Here is a 16,249-nt window from a genome sequence, read left to right as displayed (position 1 = left end):
ATTAGGAGAACCCACTTGCTGTTTTAGCAACAGGTTAGAGAAGCATGACATCAAACTTTCAGTTTGATGATTGTGTCAACATTTAGTTGATAAACAACTGTTTGTTCATGTTTGTAGATGTTTCTGTAAATGTTTAGAATAATTTCGTTTACGAATAAGAAATCAATTTAGCAGCGTAGCTGCTCTCCTGCACGCTAGATGGCGCAGTCGCACCGGCTTGTTCAGTGACAACAGAAGAAGACACTTCACGATAGTACCAGAATGTTTCGGAAAGAAATCCACTGGAGTGACTTTAATAACAGCTGTAATTGCAAGTAATTCACTTAAAAGCCGCTTTTATGAGAGAGCACTCGGAGCAGCAGTATGTCAGTACATTTTGATGAGAGAAGCGGTGTCGTGCCTTGTAAAACAGAATGGGGCTCATGGTATCAGACTATGGAAGAGGTTTTCATTGAAGTCGATGTCCCTCCTGGTACTTCAGCCAAAGACGTCAAGTGTAACATCGGCAGCAAACCGATTGAACTTCATGTCAAAAACCAACAAATATTCAAGGTAATAATAAGCCGTATCATCTAAATACAGTACATGCTTGTTGTTGTTTACATGTAGGTATGCTTCAGGTGTTATTTGTGGTAAACAGCATAACCATAGGTATATATATATATATAAGTTATTTTATGGTTATTTGTACGGTACATCACTAGAAAAACTAATTTGTCAAGAAACTTCTTGTGAACATCATCACATCCCATTAACCTGACTCAGAGGCATTAGTGTAATTACAGTTCATGTACCTCTATATAGAGGTATATATGGGGTTAGGACATGCTGTAGTAGTGTTAACATGCATGTTAATAGTTCAACCGAGGCACAGCATATGACTAATAAAGGATGACAGCAACTTCTCCGATTTAAACGGAGCTCCTTAATGGTCTGTTGTTTCACAGGGGAAGCTGTTTGGATCCACAGTCAGCGATGAAGCTATGTGGACGTTAGGTAAGCATTTCACAGATGAACGTCCAAGTAAATGGTGCTCTTATCTTTACTCATAAATGAACAACAAATACCTGGAAAGTCTGAGTCGGTTCTCTGTCGTGCTGTTCAGAGGACAAGAAATTGATCCGGATCGTTCTGATGAAAACAAATCGAGAGGCTGGGAACTGCTGGCAGTCGCTTTTGGAGGGCGAGTATGCAGCGGACCCGTGGGTGCAGGATCAGATGCAGAGGAAACTCACACTGGAAAGGTTTCAGAGAGAGGTGCGTTCTTTACATATCGACATTTGAGCTCTGAAAAATATTTGCTTCAATGCTTGTCTTTTCACACTTCAAACAGAATCCTGGATTTGACTTCAGTGGGGCAGAGATTTCTGGAAACTTTCATGGTGGTGGACCGGATTTCTCAAATTTGCAAAAATGAAAACAGACTGCTTGATTTTATCTACGGGTGTATTTTGTACCCTTCTGATTGGTTTTTTTGTTCTTTGCAAGGAATAAAAGCATATGACACCAGGCTGCTGATAAAGCCATAATCATTCACACGCAGCCTTTTGAGTCAAGTCGTTCTATGGCAGTGTTTTTGTAATTGACAACAGTTGTTTTAGAAGCCTGTTAAGTCAGCTCTTGTGTTTGTTATTAAAGGTGAGCAACACACTGTGGCACCAGCAAACAAAGCAATGTTTTGTTCCAGATGGCACAAAGCGATCACTAGCTTCCGAAGGCACAAGTTTACCCTACAAATATCAACAGGCGCAGTGTTCAGAAACTCTGGTTGTAAACAAATCTTCGTAAAAAACATTTTGGGTCTGGTCACAAAAAAAATTAAGGCAATAAAACAAGCACAGGTATTTAAGCATTTCAATAGATTTTATTGAAAGGTTCAACAACATAATTTGCAGGGTGCAGCTCCCAATTTTATTAGAGCCAAAACAAAAGGGAGTCTAGCATTGCTCAAATTAAACTTCAATTTTAATAATTTTTGTTAGTTTTGACCGTTTGTACCAGGTACGAACAATTAGTCAGTTCCTAAACTTTAGTAGTGTAACCAAAGTTAATAAATTTAGCCTAGTATGCCAAAAAACATTACATTTTCCATTAAAGGCATATTAAATGTTAAAACCTAAGACATCCCGTTTTCATCACACCATGTTAGAATACAGAACACCATAAAAAAAGAAACTCGTTTCATCACCTTGGGTAGGAGTGTGCATTACGACAGCTGACAACCTAGGGTGGAAGTTAAGGGTTTTGGGCCTGATCTCTTGGTTCCGTTGTTGTCTAATCACAAAACCCTTCTCCCTCCTCTTCCACACAGTGGATTGAGGACCTAGGCGGTTCTATACTTCTTTGCTTTAAACAACCAGCACCTTTGGTACGGATTCATATGAACATACTGTACACATGCAGGCTTAAGCAGTGCAACTTCTGATCAATTCGTTGAAACTCACCCTCGACTAGCAAATCTCAACAGATTATAGATTCAATACGGATGTAAAATAATCACAGCAAGTTACGAAGAACAAGGGCTGGAAAGGAAGAACGTTTGTTAAAAGAAACTATGTAAGGAAATTGAAAGATTCAGATTTTCGGACAGACATGAAGTTGCTATGGGCACCCAACGCAAACTCTTAAAAAGCACATTCAGGAATTGTGGGTAGGTGAGCGATCTTGTAGTAACTGTGTTTTAGTTGACGGGCGGTTCTACCCGAAATCATCCAGCGCAGTCTCTGGCCATTTGGCTTCAAGCACTTTGTGGTGGCGTATTCGACCAGGCACTTGGCAACAAGTTCTCTCACACACGTCAGATCTCCATCTTTAACCTAGAAACATAACCAACAATAAATGACAACAGTTTATACTTTGTGCTGTCAAAGACTTTTCATCTTTAAAAAGTAGCATTTAAAATTAACCAAGGACTAGAACTTCCAGTAAATCCCATTTGAGTAACAGGTTACCCAATACTCCTCCAATCTCCACCCAATATATAAACAAGGAAAATATTTTAAGCTCCAGCGGCTTAAAGGCCAGGTAACTTATTCAAGAGCAGCAAACTCACACTCAAACGCTCCTGTAGACCATCAAGTGCTTCTTTCAGAGCTGGAACATCCTCACATTCATGCTGTTCCTGGATCTCCAGAGCCAACAGTGACAAAGCAAGCAGGGAAGGCTGTAGAGACAAATAGTTAAGTTGTTTAAACTATGGCAGATCAGTATAAACTGAAGTATATGCACCGGCCTATCTGCAAAAAAGTCAAATGGCTTACTTTGATCTTAGTGAAGGCAAAAGAGCAGTGGCATGCCTTCAACAGAGCCTCAAGCCTTTCAATTTTCAGATTAATCATACTGAAAAGAAATAAACCAGTTGTAAGCATAAAACTCAAGGGCAAACGTAGAACTTTCTAGAACAAAACATAACATTCTGCTAACCTTTCTGCATCCACCTGCTCTTGAATATGAGCATGGAAGCATCTAAGGAAGTGAAGGGCAGTTGGAGCTTTGACTTTCCAGTGCAGTTTTTCTAGAATGATCTTCTCCATCCTCATCATGTCATGGACAGTAAAGCGGTTCTGGCTGATTCTGATTAGGTCGCTGGCCAAAGGCACATTCTTCTCTTCTTCTGAACTTTTAACCGCAATGTAGAAGCAGCAAAGGCCAACACAGGGCAGATGTTTGGGCTGAATCTGGAATTATACAAAAAAAAACCATTTTAGATACACTTGAGTAAAATGCAGAGATGTCAAACAATGTATGAACTGTCTCGAATCATTAAAAGACTCCCAATGATGTTCACACCTTCATCACGACCAGAAATCGATCCAGAAGATTCACAGCAAGAGAAAACGTCTCTGCACTGAAACCGAAGAAGCGAGTCAGGGAGAGAAGGTCTCGAACTTCAAAATCTCTCATCTTGACAGTCACCCTCAGACCATTGTCCTGAGCGGACTCGATGACTCGGAGTCCACTGAGCTTTGGTTGATATCGAAACTCTTGGTCCAGAAGAGCTTTGAGCTGAACCGCAAAGGGCAAAGCCCCTGTTACTGTAACCTGGTCGATCATCTGCAATCATTTTAAAACAAACTTAAGCTTTATAGAACTTTAAAACGTTAAAGTAAACGCAAAAATATATCATACACACACGTTTATTGGATGTTGGGTAACGCCAAACGTAAAAACGTATCCCTCCATTACTTTTTGTAGTGGATTATGAAATCACGTGACTTGGATAAAACGCGGTCATGGTAACGTTAATAAGACTTTTAAAAGACCGCTACTTAAGAAAACTTTTGAGTTATGGTAGACAACAACTGTTGTTACGTTGACGCAAAAGCGTATTGTCAACATATTGTCGGCCATTGATTTAGTAAGGGGTGCACAACTAGTCACAGTCATGTAGGCTATGCCTGAAACAGCTCATTTACATGCCCGGGCAAGCCCCAGCTCATGAGAAAACGTGTATTACACAAACACGCAGTTTAAACTTCTTAAGTCCTTAAACTTCTTTTTTCGTATTTACGTAAAGCGAACGAGGGTCTCGCGCGGTGGCCGTCGTGCGTCTGATTCTAACGTTACGTGATACGCGCTGGTCATGCCGGGGCATGTCCGCTGACCGGTGTGACTGTGCGAGAACGATGTTTTAACGTTTTATAAACAATCAACCGCGTCAATCGACACTTCTTTGGGTTGAAAAAACAACCGCAGTTTTACATTCGTATCTTATTTATATTCCGTTTATTTACGGTTAAGTTTAAGACATGAACACAACCAACGTCTACAGACAGAACCACACGTAGGCCCGATCGGTACAAATGAACCCACAATCAACCAAAAGCACATTTTAATGGCAGCAAAAAACTACGTTTTAACATTTTACAGCTGAAATTGTCTCAGAATTGTTACAATGTAACGTCGGACAAACGCCGGTTTAACTTACCTCGTTGCTGATTTGATATTTTTAAAGGAAAGTCTACAAACACCGGGTTTACGAATTAAATATAAACGTAAATATATAAATAAAAAGTTAAGTATGTCGGTTTAAAGCAACTATAACTTCTGCGCCTTGCACACCCCAACCCTTGGCGTCAGGCGGGGACGCGCACCCCTCATTCATGTTATATAGTGTGAGAAACTCCATGTCCAAACATAGAATCACCTTATTGGGCAGTACTCACACAGAGCACCGTCATTCTAATCTCCCATTTGTTGAAATTTGTTTATGAACACGCCCACCGGCACAGCAGAGGCAGGGTTTAGTTAAACAGACAGTCCCACGGAACGTACTGGCATACTTACACAGTGCATATGTCCACGCTGCTGAATACATCTATAGGTCCTACCAATTTCTTTCACTGTAAGGTTTATAAACTTTTAATGTAATTGGACATCATGGAAAAATGTAAATATGAAACAAAAGAAATCTGTTTATTCAGTACTGAAACAACATCTTATTTGTTCAAATAATTCAAAATACAACACTCACAGAATACTTTTAGAAAATCTAAATACATCTCAAATTAAATTCTAAGGTTTTAGATTTGTTTGCTCACTTAGAATTCGCAATGTTGCTGCTACACTAGCCACAAGATGACGCCAAACAACCCTAAAATCATTGGGTGTGTTGTCTCTTTGAATACCAACAGCAAAGGATGAAGTCTCCATTTTCCATGCAGACTATATATCCGTCTCACAACGTGTTGGGATCCAAAAGCTTTCTCTGCGTTTTGATATAAACACAGATAATCTGACTTGCCTCTTCTCGACTCCTCCTCACAGCTATTTCCAGAATTAAACAACATGACAAGCTGACACCCACAAGGCAGTGCCTTACAGACAGCATTCCATCAATTCCAAGAAAATCTAAAAGATAAATCCTTAGTGTCAGGTTCTGGACCTGCTTTTTAAAAATTCACCCTGGGGGTCCTTTAAACTAGTCCCTATAGTTTCAGCATTTAGCAAGTTATGTTTTTCAGTGAATAGTGTATATGAATTGTGTACATGGGCCACGATTGATACAAGTATAAAGAATACAGTGCTGATTTGAGAATGCAGAAGTGTTTCTTGCTAAAAAAAATGAATATATGTAAATATTACTCTTTTAAGTCGGGGCAGTGCACTGTTGCTTTGTTTGGGTGGCAAAGTAAAGCATGCTCATGGTCACAGCGTGAACAGGAGACTGTGCAGGAATCCTGCTGTTTGGAGCACATGGCTCATTACTGAGATTCAGCTGTAGCTCTTTTCACTGGAACTGTTGGCAAAATGATATTAAGACTCCGGGCGATGGCTGATCTGATAATGTCTGACACTTCACACGTAGTGACGGAAGCAGTTAAACCTGAAGCCCACAACAGGTCTTAGCACAGCCGTGATATGAGACCACCTTAATGTGTAGACTTTTAGTTGTCAGTGTGATGGTAAGGAAGAAAAACTGTTTTCTTATGTGTATTGGGTGTTACCGAGTTTGGCCGGTAATATGTAATGAAAGAAATAATAATTGCTCTCCAAATAGGATAAATTGTGCACTCTCAAATTCCTTCTGACTTTCCATAGGTAGACCTGGATGACATGGGCATGTTGCATCATTTTAAGACAGACACATTTTCTCTGCTGTTTTTCTGAGTCCAATTAAATTCTAACAGCAAAGCCAAGTGTCATGGCTACATACTCTGCTCTGCACAGCAGGCAGTGCCAGCCATTTGCCAATTGAAGGTCTTTGGTGTCAGACTCAATCTGTTTCTATATCCTGAGATGTGCCAGGACACTCTCTGTCATCATGCTGTAATGCTACAGTATTTGAACACTTATTCCAGGCACCTCTCCCACAGCATCAGAGGCAAACAGGAGAAGCCTGCAAGCGCAAATAAAAAACCTCAGAGAGAGGAAGACAAATATCCGCCTGTTTTCGTAAAATGAGACTAAAAGAGATGGGATAACACTAATAAGCTGCTGTTTTAATGAGACTAGAAGAAACTAAATCTGCTACATTGCTTTTCAAATGTCTCCAGGTGCATCTACATTATCAGATCAGGTTTTATGTTCAGCTGGACACCGAGAGTCAATGACTCAGTACAGATTTTCACTTAGGCATGAAACACAGCGTCAGTTGTTTCATCATATTAATAACGTATTAAATGAGTTTTTTTTCCCCCATGGAGGAAGAAAGGAACCTTTTAGAAGCACTAGAGCCCAGACCGTGAAACAAATATCTCATCAGAATTCCAGACAAAGTCATTTTCAAAAACATTTGCTTCTAATAGAGAAAGAAAGCTCATATGGGCACAGACTGTTGATGACATGTTTTATTTCTGGGTAACTACTCATTTGACCAATCTTTGTCAATGGCAGCAGCTCATTTATGAAAAAAATGGGTGATAATAAAAGTTACGAAAGCCAAATAGAATGCATAACTAACGCTTCTCAAATATTACAATACTTAGAAATGACATTCAAGTTTTTATAATACACATGCGTTTGAAAGTTCAGCACATATTGATGATCCTCACACTTCCACTGTCTTTTTCTTATTTGTCTTTTTTGCTCTCCGGTTCCTCCGTCACATCCTGAGGGACTGGTTTCCCTCCATCCGTACTCTCAGGTGTCTTTAGTTCCTCTGTTTTTTCTCCCTTGCTGTGTTTTTTACATTTTTGGAAAACCTCATTTAGGTTGAACTCTCGAATTATGTTTTCCTGCAAAACGTACAAAGATGTGTCTCAGGCAACTGCTTTGTAAAACCTGATGGTATTTAACGTTTTGTAACTTTACACTCTTAAAAAAGGTGCTTCTTCGATGCGATAGAACCTTTAACATCTGAAGAACTACTCTGTTTCACCTCAGGTTCTTTGAGATGAAAAAGGTTCTTTAGATCAAAAATAAATAAGAAAGAGATGTTTCTTCAAAGAACCATTGGCCGATTTAGTTTTTGTGGAACCAAAAATGCTTCTTCTATGGCATCGCTGTGAAGAACCTTTTAAGCGCGTTTATTTTTAAGAGTGTACCTCTGTGAAACTCCATGCGAGGGCCCTTCCCTTATTGTCCACTTGGGGGCGTCGCACGACTTCACGTCCACCCTGCACTAGCATTAGAGAGGGCAACTGCTTGGAGAGGGGGGACGGGCTTACCTTATACCTGTAAGGAGAGTTTGGGAATGTCAATAAAAAAAGTAAATTATAAAGTACTGCATGTTTGGTGATAAAAAGTAAACAGACATCACTGTTGAATGAGAGTAGCATAAAAATAGGGCCTACCTTTCCGCAACTGCTCCATATTGTCCAATGTCCACTTTTCCAAATTGGAGCCCTGCACAGCTATACCTGACAATTCAAATCAAACAACAATTGACATTAACCACAATAAGCAAAGTGATGGTATATCATACCGTCTACTGTGACTTACTTAAGTGACAATTCAGCAAATATTGGGGAAAATGACTGGCACTCTGGAGACCAGTTGGCATAAAACTCTATAATCCATGTCACTCGACCGTCTCTCTGAAGTTCTTCCTGACATCAGAAAGGAATGATAGATTGTTTGCAATCGTTAGATTTGAGCTTTTAACCACAATGACATCTCACAATGTTTAATAATATATTCATATTAAATATTGTTCTTGGTTAGTTCCAAACTTATGTTCACATGATGTGTTAGAGATTTTACTCACGTCTATGGTTGTGTCACTGAAGTATTTGACGTACTCAGGACCCATGTAGATTGGTGGCTTACATGCAATCATAAACACTGCGATGGGAAGGTGAAGTAAAATAAGATTATAAAATAATGATAACATATTACAAATGACAAGGATACTAAATCACATCCTTTATTTACCAACACACAGCATGAGGTAGAGAAGACCGAATCTCAGGTCCACTCGAAAGAACAGCACCACATTAGCAACCTTGCTGAAAAGAAATATATTCCCTATATGTTGCTCCAGAGTTACTGTGAGTGTGTGAGTGAGTGAGAGAGAGAGAGAGAGAGAGAGAGAGAGAGAGAGAGAGAGAGAGAGAGAGAGAGAGAGAGAATTTATCCATTGAGAATCATCTATATGTGTGTGACTGCATCTTTGGTAACAAAATACTTACCGGCTCTTCGATTCTTCATCATCACGATTGCACTGAGAAACATTAGAATCTCAACCTCCCTCTGCAGGAATCAAACATTTGTGTTGTTACAAAACAGTGTATATGTGTTCAGTTATACTTGATGTCGTACATGCTATCATATATTTAAGCAATATTACGATAAATGTAATTAAAATTAAGTTATTAGTACCACTTTACAATAAGGTGCTATTAGTTAACATTAGCTAACAATGAACAATTTCATTTTTTCAGCCTTTATGAATCCGTTTTCATGTTAATCGTCAATACAGTTATTCATGTTAGTTCATGGTGCATTAACTAAGGTTAACAGTGACAATGTTAGATTTAAAAAAAATGTAAATTCTGAAATTAACATGAATTAATAACAACACGAAGTAACAATGGACAATACAGTATTTTGTAATATTACAAATGCTGTATTGTGTATTGTTTCTACATGTTAGCTAATGCATTGTTAACATTTAGCACCTTATTGTAAAGTATTACCAGTAATGCTTAAAGTAGACATAAAAAAAGTGTATTAATGATACCGAGTAGGAGTAGGCTAGTCATATAATTAATAATAAGAGGTAGGCTATTACTTCAAGAAAATTGTATTAGTTAAAAGTTATAAAAAGTAATATGAACTTATAAAAGAAACTCTGCTGGAGCTCCACTGACCCAGTCAAAGGCGCACGAGTTGCCGTCCTCTCTCTGAGACGGTAAATGCTCGCACAGTCCCGGACAGCTCCGCACTAAAGCAAAGGCCAGTGTCAAAAGCAATGATAGGAAATAATAAGGCTTAAGAAACCATTTATAAATCCGCGGTAGATGATAAAAAGTGGCTAACAGCCCTCTGATTAAACTCATTGCCGCACACTTAGTGAACACTGACTGTGAGAAAGTGAAGAGAAAGGAGAGATTAGAAATAGCACACGAACAGCTGTTTGGGGGGGTAACGTGAACCCGGCCAAAGGCACTTCGAGAAAACGGTTTGAACCGGCAGCTGCTGGCTTTCCGTAGCGTGACGCGCTGCTCTTGGCGGGGACTTTTGTAAACATCAACATGGAGGAGACAGAGAAAAAGACTGAATCACATTCGGTTGAAAATAATGTGGATAAAGTTGGTATCCGCGGGAATGTTTCCTCTGAAGCGTCAGCTCGCCGTAATGAGGCGGTTAAATCATCTCAATCTAAACCGAGACTCAAACTGTTTCAAAAGGTGATGGAAAAGAGCCTGCAGTGGCTAGTGGACAACGCCGGGTAACGTTAACAAAATGATATTTTTTCAACTTTATTTTCATGTGCTTTGATTTATGTTTTTAAGTATTTTAAAATAACGTTTTTAATTTTTCTGTTCCTGGCGTCAGTTTCGACAGATTTTCCCATTGCCTTCAGCCACTGTCAAAGCAGAACCCTCAGCTGACTGAAGCCATGCACAAGCAGTTCATCAGCCAGCTCCAGACATTAGTCCAGGTAACATACTGTCATGAAACCTTTCAAGAACATGTCACATTGTGTTTTTTTAATAATATATTGGCCTAAATGTTATTATTTATAAATGATCGGCCCATAAATGGTCATTTTTTATGTTATCGGCCGATAATTTATCCGTTTTTAACATATGCTAAGATCATATGAATAAATATTACGACACACATCTTAAGAACTAAAATATATTTTAACTCAACTGGTATGAAGAGAAATATTTTTGTTTAATTTGGCCTCGTGAATGATTCATTATTTGTGAGCTTTCATTAACACACCAGAAGATCTCTTCTGCACGGAACTTGTGAATTGTGTTCATGTTGATGTGTTGCATTTCTGATCGAAATATTGTGTATGTGTTCAGAAAGAAATCGCCAGTGTGATTGATGAAGGGGACCTAAAAGTAAAGCTCGAAGAGTTGGACAAACTGGAGGAGCTTGCAAAAGGCATATCAGAACCTGCATGGTGAGAATATGTTTTCAAGGAGAATTCACTTGAATTATTTGTTTCGCATACATGAATATCATACTCTTAGCACGACTTGCCTTTTGCAGATATGAAAGGTTTGCTTGGCCTGAAACGTATGTATCATATCTTTGTATTTCAGGCGACCAAGTGGTGTTCCAGAGCAGGATGTGTGCAGTGACTTAGTGTCATATTATAAGAAGCAGGAGGACTACATGCGGCTGCAGCTGAAGAAACTGCAGAAGGAGAATGCAGCCCTCGCTCAGAAAGTGCAGGCCGGTCGAGAGAGCATCGCAGACACAGAGCAGCACATAGCATCAGCGGTGGAAGAATGGAGGGTGCGAGAAATAAAATACACCCATGTGTTTTCTTTCACGCATATTAGCGCAAACTTAACTCTTGTTTTTTTCTTATCTGCAGACATCTCTTCAGGATCTGGAAGCATTTGTCTTGACAATTTCTCCATCTGAGTCTTTCTAACATCCATGGACTGAATCTGCATGGTTTCAGTTTTGTAATAATATCCCCCAAGTATTTGTATACTCTATTTCATTAAATATTACCCGTACTTCTTTCAACATTGTGTCTTGGAGTGTTTTTGTCTCATTTGAAACAAAATGGGCTCACGTGACACCCCTTTTCATCTCTCTCCACTGGCTACCGGTTGTAGCCCGTATCAGATTCAAGTCACTGATGTTTGCCTACAGGACTATCGCTGGATCTGCACCGTCACACTTTCACACCCTCCTACACCCCATCAAGAACCCTGCGTTCAGCAAACCAGCGGCGCCTTGTAATGCCTTCTCATAAGGGCATTAAATCGCTTTCCCGCTCAACTCCTTCCTGGTGGAACATTCTTCCTAACTCTGTCCGGTCAACCACATCTCTCACAACCTTCAAAAAACTACTTAAAACCCATCTCTTCCGTGAATACAGACAAATGAAAAAAAGAAAAAAGTACACTAACCCTCTCTCTTCTCTCAACAGGTTGTGGTCTAGCTTTTGTTGAAACTAGTAACTTGGTATTAGCACCTATTGTACTATTGCTCTTTTATGACATATCGCTTATCGCTCCCGAACTCTTTGTAAGTCGCTTTTAGATAAAAGCGTCTGCTAAATGACTAAATGTAAAGTATTTGACGTTGTTGTACAGGAGAGAACCATTGCAACAATCTTCTGTATTGTTTTATCAGAATCAGAGAGAGCTTTATTGCCAAGTATGCAAAAAATAGGCAAATAAATAAGTGTATAAGTTATTGTAGTAACTGTAGTGTAAATGACACTTTGGTGGAAACAAGCCAGTTCACAGTTTGTGAAAGTTTTGTCAAATAAAAAACCTAAATGACAGTGCGCCAGCAGTGTGTGGCCTTTTTACTGACATCTAAGGTTGGTGCGCCTGTTCACGATGTAATACGGTAACCTAACTGTTGTTATGATGTAGCCGACAGACCCCATACAATAAAGGTAGCGTGTTGCCGGTGTCCATTAGGCTTTATTATTTATCTTTTATGTACAGATAGTTTAGTTTCAGTAATTATGTCGGAAATGTTTTCAACTTTGTTTGGACAAAATGATGCGCAGCCTCCAACGGGGCAGACGGCGTTCGGGTCCGGGAAACCTACGCCGCCCATGCCGCCAAACCAAGCTGCCGGTGCGGCTCAGATGCCAACACAGATCGGGGATGAGGGGCCTACACTCAGAAAACCCGGAGCCATGAACGAGCCTTTCTATTTACTGCGAGAACTGCCCGGTAAATAGTCTTTCTTTGAGTGGAAACGGCAAAGTGGGCACTAAGGCATATGTTTACATGAGTACATGTAATAAGCTTCGTTTGATAGTGATGCTGAATGACCTTTTGTGTCTTTGTTTTGGTCTAACGTTAGTTGGAAACGAGCTTACGGGAAACACAAACCTCATCACGCACTATAATCTGGAACACGCGTATAATAAATTCTGCGGCAAGAAGGTGAAGGAGAAGCTGAGCAACTTTTTACCAGAATTGCCAGGTAAAGTGTGACTGTATCTGCTTGTAATTTGGCTGTAGTTAAGTCAAAAGTCAGGTTTTGACATGATTGAGATGTGTCATTTCTTCTCTTTCAGGTATGATAGACTGTCCAGGTGTTCAGGATGGAAGTTCTTTGCGTTCTCTCATAGAAAAACCTCCAGTTTGCGGAAACTCTTTTAGCCCACTAACAGGAGCTCTACTCACTGGATTTAGACTACACACTGGCCCGGTAAACCGATGCACACGTCCTAAAACAGACTTGTACATTTGAGCATCTTTTGAGAGGAGAGCTTCATAGTGTTTGTTTGTTTTATAGCTTCCAGAGCAGTACAGACTGATGCACATACAGCCACCAAAGAAAAAGAGTAAACATAAACACAGACATCAGCGACCTCAGGATCCATTACCACCAGGTTACATGATATTACAAAATGTGATAGTCGCTGTTAATAACTGATTTGAATGTTTTACGGGTTGCAGCGATTTGCAATCTTTATACGCATGCGTAACCATATTTACCTTGTGCAGAGACACCCTCAGATTCTGACCCCAAGAAGAAGAAGAAAAAGAGGGACGATGACCCTGATCGTAAGAAGAAAAAGAAAGACAAGAAGAAAAAGAAGGCGAGTCTGCTAAAGTGATGCAGAACATAAGAATTACAAGTCATGGGAGAAATCCCACACCGAATAAACTCCCAAATTGTCCTGGGATTTTCACTTTAGATCAATGGAAAGAATTTATATCAGTGCATTGAATCTTGCTGTTTGTTTTACCTTCGGTTATGTTTTTTATATCATATTTTAATGGTAAATCAGTCCTTGAAATGACATTATCAGAGATAAACTTAAGCTCTGGTTTTAGATCCCCATACTGCATGAAATGATCCCCATACTGCATGAAATGATCCCTATACTGCATGAAATGAAACAATTGTCCTTTTTCCTCTTCAGAAACACAGTCCTGATCATCCTGGTCTGACTGGATCTCAACCCAACAGCAACAGCCTGAGATAAAACTACTGTTTGTGTGTTTAGGTGTGTGTATGCGTGTACATGAGAGAATATTAAACAGTGTTAGAGACTTTGATATGGACCAGTGTGTTTGAGACGAATGTTTAAACCGATTTCTTCTTTTCTGCTCAAAACAAATAAACTTTTGTTATTCTCTGTATGTGGTTCAACTGTATCACATATGACTGATAAACTGTTAAAATGACACTGAATGACAAATAACATATTGTGGGGCACATCGCTGATCAATAACCACTATGCAAGGGGCTACACGTAGTGTCTGTGGTTGTTGGGGAAATAACAATGTCTTCATGTTTCTACCTATGAAGTTAGTTTGGAGAATGTTTGAGACGAATATAACACACTTCACCATAAATTATTTGGTAGTAAACATTTTTAAATAAACGTCTTGGAAGTGAATTGGTTTGTTTAGACAGAAGGTGGCAGTGTTGAACAAAGAAAGCACAGATTGATTCTTAAAGGGGTAGCTCTCCCAAAAATGTAAATATACAAACCTGTTATGTTTTCGTGAAACACATACTGACTAATGACTAGTCTGCTAAGCCAGCAGTAAAGACTGTAAAGAGATGGACCGACGAAGCAGAGCCTGCTCGACTGCACTGACTGGGGTATTTTTGAAGCTTCTGCCAACGATATGGACGAGCTCACAGAGACCGTATCATACATAGTTTCTGTGAGGACATCATCATGCCTACCAGGACACACTTAACGTATAACAACGGAAAACCATGGTTCAAATGAAAACTCAGACAGCTTTGCCTGGCCAAAGAGGATGGGAACAGAATCTTGCACAAAAACACTGACAAAGGAGATTGGCGGTTTAGAAGAGCTTTGCTAGAAAGCTGGAAAACCAGTTTTCAGCAAACGCCCGTCTCGGTGTGGAAAGGCCTGAAATACATCACAAACTAAAAGACACCATCCCCCAGCACTGAGGCAAATCAACAGCTGGCTGGTGACCTGAATGAGTTTTACTGTAGATTTGAAACCCCCGGTCTCACACAGCCCACTGACCACCTCTACACACAAATCAACACCTCCAGCAATCCCCCTCTTTTGCCCCCACACTTCAGATCAGTGAAGAAAATGTGCTTCAGGTCTTTAGGAAACAAAAGAGAAAGAAAGCACCAGGCCCAGACGTTGTTTCACCAGCCTGTCTGAAACCCCCTGCTGACCTCCATTTTTTGACAGATCTTCAACAGATTGCTGGAGCTGTGCAAAGTCCCTTCCTTCTTCAAACGCTCCACCATTACCCCCATCCCACAGAAAAGAATCACAGGACTTAATGATTACAGACCTGTTGCCCTAACATCTGTGGCCATGAAGTCATTCGGGAGACTGGTGTTGGCTTACCTGAAAGACATCACAGGAGCTTTATTGTACCCCCTGCAATTTGCCTACAGAGCAAACCGTTCTGTGGATAATGCTGTCAACACGGGACTGCATTATACCCTAAAACATCTGGACAGACCAGGGAATTATGCGAGGATCCTGTTTGTGGACTTCAGTTCAGCCTTTAAAACCACCGTCCCAACACTCCTCCAGACCAAAATAACCAAGCTCTCTGTTCCTAACTCTGTCTGTCAATGGATCACCAGCTTTCTGGCAACATCTAGTTAGAATTGACAAATTCACATCCAACAGCTGTACCATCAGCACTGGTGCCCCCCAGGGATGTGTGCTCTCCCCACTGCTCTTCTCCCTGTACACAAACGACTGCACCTCTACTGACTCCTCTGTCAAGCTCCTGAAGCTCACAGACGACAGTACTGTTATCGGCCTCATCCAGGACGATGACGAGTCTGCTAACAGAAGTTGAGCAGCTGGCTGTCTAGTCATAACAACCTGGAGCTAAACACCTTAATAAAAGTGGAGATTATTGTGGACTTTAGGAGTGACCCCCCCGGCTCTCCCACCCACCATCATGAACAGCACTGTGGCTCCAAAAGAGTCATTCAGGTTCCTAGGCTCTACCATCTCGCAGCACCTGAAGTGGCACATTGACTCTATTCTCAGAAAGGCACAGCAGAGGCTGTACTTCCTTTGCCCAGCTGAGAAAGCTCAACCTGCCACAGAATCTGCTCATACATACTACTTGGCTGTCATTGATGCTAATACAAAGTTACTAGTTTCAACAAAAGCTAGACCACTACCTGTTGAGAGAAGAGAGGGTTAGTTTACTTTTTTCTTTTT

The 16,249-nt window shown here is 40.3% G+C and overlaps 5 protein-coding genes across 6 annotated transcripts; 3 read left to right on the top strand and 2 right to left on the bottom strand.

The window, feature by feature from the left end:
• Positions 1-196: 196 nt before the first annotated feature.
• nudcd2 (NudC domain containing 2) lies at positions 197-1,851 on the top strand. The gene is made up of 4 exons (XM_079480365.1): positions 197-552; positions 948-996; positions 1,106-1,257; positions 1,334-1,851. The coding sequence occupies exons 1-4, from the start codon at positions 364-366 to the stop codon at positions 1,415-1,417; spliced, it is 474 nt and encodes a 157-aa protein (XP_079336491.1). The 5' UTR covers positions 197-363; the 3' UTR covers positions 1,418-1,851.
• On the bottom strand, positions 1,827-5,144 carry ccng1 (cyclin G1). Its single transcript, XM_079480364.1, has 6 exons — positions 4,928-5,144; positions 3,790-4,053; positions 3,424-3,677; positions 3,261-3,339; positions 3,053-3,163; positions 1,827-2,816 (listed from the first exon to the last, which is right to left on the bottom strand). The coding sequence occupies exons 2-6, from the start codon at positions 4,051-4,053 to the stop codon at positions 2,625-2,627; spliced, it is 900 nt and encodes a 299-aa protein (XP_079336490.1). The 5' UTR covers positions 4,928-5,144; the 3' UTR covers positions 1,827-2,624.
• A 2,134-nt stretch (positions 5,145-7,278) lies between these two features.
• tmx2a (thioredoxin-related transmembrane protein 2a) lies at positions 7,279-10,091 on the bottom strand. Its single transcript, XM_079480360.1, has 8 exons — positions 9,753-10,091; positions 9,072-9,132; positions 8,815-8,928; positions 8,648-8,724; positions 8,383-8,489; positions 8,235-8,300; positions 7,986-8,115; positions 7,279-7,676 (listed from the first exon to the last, which is right to left on the bottom strand). The coding sequence occupies exons 1-8, from the start codon at positions 9,939-9,941 to the stop codon at positions 7,512-7,514; spliced, it is 909 nt and encodes a 302-aa protein (XP_079336486.1). The 5' UTR covers positions 9,942-10,091; the 3' UTR covers positions 7,279-7,511.
• Positions 9,753-12,373, top strand: pmf1 (polyamine modulated factor 1). The gene is made up of 5 exons (XM_079480363.1): positions 9,753-10,333; positions 10,441-10,546; positions 10,923-11,023; positions 11,166-11,361; positions 11,444-12,373. Exons 1-5 carry the CDS (start codon positions 10,137-10,139, stop codon positions 11,501-11,503), a joined length of 660 nt encoding a protein of 219 aa, XP_079336489.1. The 5' UTR covers positions 9,753-10,136; the 3' UTR covers positions 11,504-12,373.
• Positions 12,374-12,377: 4 nt separating this feature from the next.
• Positions 12,378-14,590, top strand: med19a (mediator complex subunit 19a). 2 transcript variants are annotated; one of them, XM_079480359.1, is made up of 7 exons: positions 12,378-12,487; positions 12,605-12,773; positions 12,907-13,029; positions 13,124-13,257; positions 13,345-13,441; positions 13,557-13,651; positions 13,979-14,456. In XM_079480359.1, the coding sequence occupies exons 2-7, from the start codon at positions 12,653-12,655 to the stop codon at positions 14,039-14,041; spliced, it is 633 nt and encodes a 210-aa protein (XP_079336485.1). In that variant the 5' UTR covers positions 12,378-12,487; positions 12,605-12,652; the 3' UTR covers positions 14,042-14,456. The 2 variants fall into 2 exon arrangements, with proteins under 2 accessions (XP_079336485.1, XP_079336484.1); XM_079480358.1 differs by having other exon boundaries at positions 12,378-12,773; positions 13,979-14,590.
• The last annotated feature ends 1,659 nt before the right edge of the window (positions 14,591-16,249 follow it).

This window comes from Barbatula barbatula (assembly GCF_947034865.1).
Source record: "Barbatula barbatula genome assembly, chromosome: 18".
NCBI lineage: Eukaryota > Metazoa > Chordata > Actinopteri > Cypriniformes > Nemacheilidae > Barbatula > Barbatula barbatula.
Note: the sequence above shows the minus strand (reverse complement) of the source record. Positions and strands in the feature narration are given on the sequence as shown.